Source organism: Dipteris shenzhenensis, chromosome 14, assembly GCF_047967505.1.
Source record: "Dipteris shenzhenensis isolate YYH24624 ecotype China chromosome 14, Dip_SZ_1.0, whole genome shotgun sequence".
NCBI lineage: Eukaryota > Viridiplantae > Streptophyta > Polypodiopsida > Gleicheniales > Dipteridaceae > Dipteris > Dipteris shenzhenensis.
Genome location: NC_141609.1, coordinates 25,474,227 through 25,483,602, shown reverse-complemented (window position 1 = coordinate 25,483,602; position 9,376 = coordinate 25,474,227). Strand labels below are relative to the sequence as shown.

Sequence of the window (9,376 nt, the reverse complement as noted above, 5' to 3'; positions counted from 1 at the left end):
CCTGAGATCTAATATCCAATTTTCTTTTATGTATGCTAGAATTCATGACTAGGTCAGGAAAGAGAAAATCTCCAATAGGTGGATAGGTTGGTGGTAAGAAGAAAAAGACTGCCAAAAAGAAAGAGCAAGCACCAACAACACCATCCCCCACATCTACTGACACACAAGCCAAATCTCCAAATGCAGAGGAGGTTGAAGAAATGTCGGTGGAGAAAGAGTCTGCTAGCAAGAAGGATAGTGGAAAGGCTAAGGTTGATATTGAAAGGTGATGAATTTGTCCCTGAATTAATGGATAGTAATGTTGGAAGTGATTTTCTTGAACCATAACTGTCAATAGAGGAATGGTACCTCCCTGTATCCCTTTGTGCAGATTACTTATTAACCCTAAGGTGAGACAACTTAGGAATGACCTCTCCATTCTCAAGAGAGCATTTGAGATGGAGGGATATGTCCCTACAAAGGGGTCCCTTATTATTTCAGTTGGGATGTTTGATGGGACAACCAAAGAGGTGGATGATAAGAGCTTCATGGGATAAGCATTGGCATGCTGTGAATGATGAGTTTGAGCATGAGCTTCAATAGACTCCTGCATGGGAATTCTTGTCCTACAAGATGTTATATGTGTGGGAGGGAAACCATCGAACTGCCTCATGGATGGAGAGCATTGGGGAGGTCTTTGTTAATAACAAGGCAAGGCATATCAGGATTCATGCACATATTATAGCTCCAGAGCCTGCAATGAGTTGAGGTTGATTGCAGCTTTACAAAGGTTTAACTTGTGAGTATCATCTTTCTTTCTTCCACTAGTTGTTTCAAGAACATATTTCTATTTTCAACTTTAATGCTAAAATAGATCCATTGTCCAGATTGAATGAGGAGGCAATTGTCACAACAAATCTTAAAGATTACTTGTCTTATACAAGTACACTTGTTAATCGTGATGCACAAGTATTTCTAGAGAATTTCACTGAAGAAGAAAAGAAAAATATTGAGGTTGTACGGCAAAAGGAGATTGGTCAAGGAAGAATGGTTGGGTATCCCCTCACATAGGCTATTCTTGGTTGCATGGTTTATGCTGTGAGTTCTTATACTTTCTACCTCATGCTTTCTTTCCTTCTGCTTTTGCTTCATCACTTCCTCTATATAGTTTGAATTATAGCTTTGCTACATACTTGCTTTTGTAGGGCAAGTGGAAATCTGATTTTGAAGCAACTTGTAAGAAGCTGCCTCCTGGAATGGATAAAGATGAAAGAGTTGTTAAAATAGCTGGTATTAAAAGAACAATCACTCAAACATACAGAAGGAAGGTGCATAGGGTGAGTGTGCATTTCCCTTTGTCTAGTATTACTATGCATTGCTTTCAAATGTCACGCTGAATTTCTTTTGTGTGGTTTTCACAGATTTTGTCAATAATAAATTCTGCACATGGCAAAGATTGGTTTCACAAATTATGGTCCTTGCCATATGAAGACACAACCGCTAAAATTACACTAGACAAGTTGTATCAAGTGGCCATTGCTTCTTGCAGCAAGGCTAGGCAGCTTTCATTATTATCTTTACTTGGGTCTAATTTGAATTTGAAGAATAGTTATGGAATGCCATCAAGTGACCATGCCTTCATTGGGTGGCTTGCAAAGGAAGTTTTTATGGACCAAGTTCTTGAAGAGCATCATAGGTTGTTGTCACAAGTTCAGGCTTCCTTTGTTGGTGTTTCTCCTTTAGAGTTGCCAGAGCATCCTACACTATGCGAATATTTTAAGGATATTGTGGCAAGACATCGGAGTGATTTGTATGAGCCTTTTGCATCCTTCATGTCTGTGGCTACCGTGCCTGCAAAATAGGTTGACCTTGTGAATGCAAGTAGAAGAGTTGTTTATAGGTAAGCATTCATCTTTCATTGCCTCATTCTTGAATTTCTATTTCATAGTGTTCTTATGCTTTCAACTACCTAGGTTTTGAATAGGTTTAGTCTTCATTTGCTAGAAACAAAAAAGATACAGACCATTCCATCTATTTGCAAGGCATGGACAGTGCTCAATCCTCCTACATATTGCATGTACACACATAAAGTTTTTCGTGAGGACATGACTGCAAAAGAAACTATAAGGCTTTCAAAGTGGGAGAGAAAGCATTGTCCATGGTGGATAGAGATGAGTAGTGGAAAGTGTGTGGAGGAGGAGGCATTAATGCTAGAGAGGTATATTTTTCATGTTGGTTATTTATGTGCCTCTTGTTCTTAACTAGTTTTTTGTGATTGACTTGCTCCATGGGTTTCTTAATAAGGCATTCGAAAGGTCGATGTAAATTTGATTCTAGATCCTCTGGAGACATGACGAAGGAGCAGCGTGAAAATCTAGAGGAGCAACAAAAGATGTTGGTGGAGAAGCAAAAGGAAAATATAGGGAATCTTGATCCTGCAAAACCAGGGAGAAGGAAGAATACCGACTTGGATGGAGATGGTAAGCTGCAAAATCTTTGTTGAAGTTTTTCGATTCCTTTTAGTCTAGTATTGTCATTTGATATGCATTATGTTTGCAAATACTTCGGAAGTTGATGACTCTGGGATAGTGAGAAAGCCTTTCTCCATTGAATTTATTTGGGTTCCACTGTCTTTTTTACCACATTGGAAACATCCCCTCATACCTAGGAGTTGGGTAAAGGTATGGGAGTTTGACTCTATCAAATTGGGCAAAGAGATAGTGCAATCACAGCTGGCAAATGGATATCAAGAATTACGCGATTTTGCACTTCTACACCAACAAGGGAAGAAACGAAACTCTAAACAATGCACATGGAGTGTGGACTGTTGCATTGTGGATCTTCCCACAGGGTATGCTACAGGTGGTAAAGGAGAGGTTCCACCTTGGAATGTTATCACAGAAGATCATATCTCCTCTTCCTTGGCCGTTGCTGCACCTGTGATGGATGACAATGGGTGGACTTGGGTTTTCTGTTCTCCATCTACTCTGCCTTTTGTGGAGCGCTATGTAATAAGATTAAAAATGGAGGTGGCTTGCAGGTAAATTTATTTGTGTTGAACACTTCATGAAGTCTTGCGGGTTATAGGCTAGGGTCTCTGGCTAGGGTCTGATTCTGGTACATATTGTTTTGTTTCAAGCAGATGGATAGTACAAAGCATGGAACCTCAAGGCATTTCAGACACACTTGGGATTGGTGTGAAGGTGAGTCTTCAGATGTATGTTTGCTTCTACTTCTGTATCATAAATCACATAGAAATTGACTCATGCTTTTTTGAATAGTCTTATGTTTTCCATGCTATGGCTATGAGGAGGATAGGACAAAGACCCACATTTAACATGCAATCAACAAAGGGTGTGGCCTCCATGATGAGGATGAGTTTAGATGGCAACTTGCTTCCACATCACTTGTCTTTAGTCCATCGTTCCAAAAGAGTTGGCAAGGGAGGTGCATGGCGTGGATCTCTTGAGAAGAGTCCTGCATTCATACTTATGTTCTTGGAGATGTTGTGTCCTCCAAATGGTTCCATTCTTGAGATGGGGGCAGGGACAGGACCAGGATTGAGGGCTGCACTCCACTCTGGTCGCCCTTGCTTGGCAATAGACAATGACCTAGAGATATGTACTAGACTACTTCTAGGAATGGTGGATGCTATTTATGCAGATGTGGGATCGTCTACACAATAGCATATGCTCATGGACGTCGATGCCGAGGAGGAAGAAATCAATGTTGCTATGCCATTGGACTAGTGAGTAAAAAATGTTGTTCTTTATTTTGAATGAATACATTTCATTTACACATGTAAGGGAGTTCTAGAGTTTCATTTTGAAGTGAATTGCCAACTTACGCAGAGAGTATGGCCATGCACATGGAAAGGAACGACAAATCAAATAACTATGAGTTGAGGGAGAAGAGGAGACGACGGACTTTATTTGTGGATGACTCCGCCAATGAGAATTAGTTTATGGTTATACTTTATGGGCTACTAGACATTGGTGCTATCTCACATACACGATATTTATTTTTGGCTATCATTTTGATTCTGAAATTTTGTGACATTATGCATATGAGACAATAGTTTGGAAAACTTTTTTTGGGTGCACTCTAGTTTATTAATGCATAAGTAAAATATACATTGGAGGTACATATTGTTTTGGCTTTTGGAAACAATCTTGAGCTTCTATTTTGTTGGTTGGCATTTTTATTTAATGTAAGATTCTATGATATGCATTCCTTTTCCTTCATACATTGTCACTCTTACTTGTTATATTACCTGCATCTGGTAAACTTGTTGCATGTGGTTTGTAAAATATCACTTGGCGGCTTACATATAGATGAGCAAGTTGAAGTGCACACGTACATTTATTGGTTGGATTGGTTCATTGAAATTCAGAATTTAAATTATGCTTGTGGGTTACAATTTTTAGTGTGGAATCCTGGATTCATGATCTGGATTTAATGTTTTTTCGGTTAGGAATATATTGGACAAAACTTCCACATCAAGTAAAAGTTTTATGCAATATGCTCAAAACTTGTTCATGGATGGAATCACATACATAAGTGGCCAACTTAGAGAAACGGTCTACTTTGGGTGTGAGGAGAATAGAGAAAAAAATAATGAATTTAAGAATATGAATGTTCCGAAAGATAATGTATCAATCCAGGGGGGTTGCAAATGACCTTGACCTATTTTAACATTTTCTTTAAATACTATACATGGAAAGTTTGTACTGTTAGAATTGAATAAATATAGTTGGTATTTAACATATGCCACCGTAATAGTGTTCCAATATGATTCCTTGAATGAATATACATTAAAAAATGTTGCAAAAAGGCTCGCTTGGACTTCTCCGCTCATGCTTTTCTGCTTGGATACCTATAAAACGCAATTTAATATGTACAATAAATTTTTTGACCCTCAAAATATGGCAAAGAATAACAATGTTCTATGTATCCTTCCAAAGTTTATAAACAAAGTTTTAAAGACACAAACATGATGTGGCAGCCTATCCACAAAATCAACAAGAAAAAAATTCAAATAATATGAGCATTGTTCACCCATATAATGACAATTAAACCTACTGAAAGTTACTTATTGGAACCAATTCAAACTACATGCAAATTGACTCACTATGAATGTGCACAACATAGGGTAGAAACATTTCAAAGTGCAAGACTTCATTAGTTGGGGAATCATTTATAACTTATTATGAGTTGGTTGTAGAAACATTTCAAAGTGCAAGACTTCATTTATAACTTTTTATGATTCAATAGTAGATGCTAGCAAAGCTATTAACCATGAAACAAAAATTTGTCCCACTAAAGACATGAATGCTATATGTCAATACATTATAGTAAATAGTAACATGATACTAGAAAAACAATATCAACAACAGTGCAAGCACATCAACACAATAGTAAAGACACTATCTTCATGAAGGTAATGTTGACAAATAATTATTCCAAATAACAAATGAAATCCAAACCAGACAAAATAGAAAGCATCTGATAACACAAATTCAATTTCCAATACAAGTAGTCATTGTACATACAACACATCGCTCACAAGGATTCATGTTAGCAAAAGTTGCATTAGATCCTTTAGGGACTAAAATACACATCTCCCATATCAAAACAAAAACACAATCATATATTTAAAATCATTAACCCAAGCCCATTTCAAAGCTGGCAAATATGTAGCCACAATTACTAAATGGACGTTGACGACATCGATGCCACATCCACATCAGCCGATACACCTAAAGCCCAAACACAATATTGTTACCAACAGATTACCAACTCACCACAATAACATTTGCAACACCCCTAACATGAAAGTCACAAACATACTCTACTTACATGAAACTTTAAAGAACAAATGAACTTTACCCATAGATCAAAACTTTTTGGAATAACCCTAATGAATGAATTTCCTAGTATAACCATAATTTACAAGAAAATAGTAGATATAAAAAATGCAACTTGAAACTAATAACTATATGAATGCATAGCAAGAATTGTGAATGCAACCAAAAGAAATGCTGCTAATATTATAGCAGCTTAACTCTTTACTTGAATGAAGTATAAAGGTGCTCTCATTGGCAATATAATTTGTTTGAGAATGTTCTATAGTAGGAGACCTAAATGTAGACACCTTAATAATAGATACAAGCACAAAACATTGAAATCAATCATTCATGCACAAACACATGCAGGCAACATCTCACCAACCCACAAAAAATAAGGATGAATGCACTTTATTGAACATCCTACCTAGTAAGTATGAAATAGATTTGACCCATTACTATACAATTTGTAGCATGCTACTTGCCAACACACATTACACACTATAATAGCATAAAATTTCAGATCAACACTTGGATTGCAACAAATTTATAAACTTAAACATCACCCAAATGTTTTTGTTATCATTGCCTTGAAGACAGTGCTAACAATCGAAGACAACCATGATGTCCCACGAAATAAACACGGAGAAAATCTCCACACAAGTTCAAAATGCACCAGAACATAGCAATGCACTAATTGTAGAGAGGATTCCATGTTAACTTGCCACTACACAATTTTGAAAATATAAAGTGCCACAATATCTTTTGCAGCTAAAGCATGTGTGCAAAGAGCACTCTATAATCTTCTTAGAGGCATAGTGTGTGCTCATTCAATACAATGGCAACATAAGAGGACTTTCCCCCATCAGCTAGTGGGGGTGGTCCAGCACCACTGGCAGGGAGGAATTGCAGCCCTACACTCACAATCATAGCTTTCTCTGCCATTGGATTGTTGGTCTAGCTTCCTTGATTTTCAAAATTTCAACCCAACATTCCACTGCTGGATTGGATGAGCTGATGTAACGGACTGGACAGAGAGCCTTCAAGCATATTTCTCTAGCCTCTCCAGCTTGGAACTAGTCTGCAAATGGTTCAAAGGGTTTGCAACCGGGACCGCTAGGGATTGTCTAACACGTGGGGATGCTATCCCCCCCGCCATGTGAACTACTCACTCAGCGCCAACGGCAGTGCGGGGAAGTGCTCTAACAATGATCAAAACACACAACCCAAGAGAGAATTTACTTTGCAAAGACTTAGGGGCTTAGCACATGGGAAGAAATAGGATGGGATGGGAAAAGGTGGTCCCATGCATATTTCTATCTTATTTCCCATCCCACCATGTGCTAACAAAAAAAGAACTAGGGATGGGTTTAGGTGGAAGAGGACACATGGCATCATTTCATGTGTCTAAGAGGTGGGGACCACGTGGGGACAAGGGCACATGTCATCCTCCCATGTTTTGGAATCCCTAAATAAGGGGAACCCATTCTGGTTGCCAGGGTCAAGAGGCTATGGTCCAAGATGGGAGAAAAAGTGGCTACTCCCATTCTAAAGTGGCTATGGTATAGGATGGGAGTAATGATGACAAAAAGATTCCCATCCCATGCGCTAAGGCCCTTAGTAGTGGGATCGTGTGGCTAAAAATAGTGAGATCAGCCACCTAGAATCACGAGTGATCTTTTGCAAGACCTGAGATTGAATGGCACACACGACCTATGTTGATCTCCTATCATCTCCAATTCATAGAAGAAGTTCCCCACCGAGCAACTTGTCATTCGATTTGATGTCGTTAACACTTGAAACCAGGCCACTCGAGCTCTCAAATGATTTCATCAAACAAACTCTTGCCTTGGGACAAATCTTCATTATAGTAGGCAGCGTAGAGGGAAGTTTTCAATTTTTGATCTCTCCTTGAACCACTTGTTCAATTCTAAGCCCTTGATTTTGGATAATGTCAATAGCCACAAGCACTCTTCCAAATTTGTGATGCTTTTCTCATGAGAAAGGAAAAGCTTTAGATTTAATCCGCCCTTGATATCTAATGATTTGTGCTTTATTTTGGGGCATGGTTTTCTTTTTTGGACTAGGCCAGGACACTTTCTCCTCCTCCATCGCCATTGCCATAGCTTCCTCCAGTTGCTTCCCCCCCTCTACTCTTCATTTTCTCCCTTGGTGTAGCCTTCCAATGTCCAAGCTCATCAAGCATTGAATCATTTAGGCGAGAGCGTGAATCTTACTCAATCGCTCAGCCACAGTCCCACAGAACGCACCCACAGTTAGCATCGCCTTCCTTTGAGTCCGTATTTCTATGCTTTCGTGAGGGCCAGCATGATCGCGGGGGAGGCGGTGAGCAATGTGCGAACCGTAGCAATGTTCAACGCCAAAGGGAAGGTGGTGGAGCAGTATGCAGGAGATCTGGAAGGGGTGGAGAGGAGGACATGGAGGAAAGGAAATTTGAGTGGCTTGAGCTATGGCATAGTGCAGCTGTGCATATACTCGAGCTATAGCCTGATGCTATGGTATGGAACGAAGCTAGTGAAGGAGGACACAAGCAGAATGGGGGCAGTGTTGAGCGTGGCTCTCCTATCGATGTTTTCAGCGAAGAAGGTGCGGAAGCAATGAGCTTGACGCCGAATGTGGTGAAGGCAAGGGAGGCGCTAAGGTCAATGTTGAGCATATTGTGTCGCAAAACGCAGTACAACCAGACGATCCAAATGCAAAAGGGATGAAGAAGTGAATGATAGGGGAGATAGAGCTAGAGGAAGTGGAGTTTGCATATCCAAAGAGGCCGGAGGTGGTGGAGTTGAGGGGGATGAATTTGAAGGTGAGAGAGGGGGAGAGTGTGGCATTGGTGGGAGGGAGCAGGTTGGGGAGGTATGCAGCATAGTCCCCTGTGTGGTTGTGACCTCTTAAAGGTTAGAGGCTCAATCGCAAGAGAAGGCATGCCCGATGTTGACGATAAAAAAGACGAACCACAACAAAGGAGTAGTGCAATGCAGTGGATATTGTTGCTAGAGCTGAGTAATGAAGAAGACGACGTAGAATGTGCTACATTACTTTTATCTGTTGTATTCTTTTTTTGGCCACCAACTTTGAAGAAATCCAAGGGCAATGAAGAAGATGACGACGATGAAGATCGCCAGAAGAGAGTGTGGTATATAGTTTAGTGCTGCCCATGACTTTTTGTTGTACACCTCTTCCTCCCACCCATGAAGGATGAAATTGTAATCCTTGTACTTTTATAGAGGTAACTCAAACACCATGTTAGTAAACATCGCATCATTGTCCATCCACCAAATCCGCTCTACCTCTTGCCCAGGCAATACAAAAGTACCTGAACTCATCACGGCAGGTGATCATTAACATAGAATTTCCAATGATTACGAGAGCTATGTTACCAAGCACCTAGCATTCTACAGCTTGCTCTATCTCCTTATAGCGCTATGCTAGTTCGTTTTTTGCTGTGGTTGAATACCATACCTGGAGCATCTACTTTGTCATCTCTCTGCATGAGACTCAAATTGGAAAGATGCGAATTGCTTTGTTTTGAA

General features: G+C 39.7%; 1 protein-coding gene across 1 annotated transcript; it reads left to right on the top strand.

The window, feature by feature from the left end:
• The first annotated feature begins 2,329 nt into the window (after positions 1-2,329).
• Positions 2,330-3,952, top strand: LOC147894381 (uncharacterized). The gene is made up of 4 exons (XM_087385297.1): positions 2,330-2,459; positions 2,695-3,019; positions 3,122-3,182; positions 3,261-3,952. Exons 1-4 carry the CDS (start codon positions 2,330-2,332, stop codon positions 3,663-3,665), a joined length of 921 nt encoding a protein of 306 aa, XP_087241423.1. The 3' UTR covers positions 3,666-3,952.
• Positions 3,953-9,376: the final 5,424 nt, after the last annotated feature.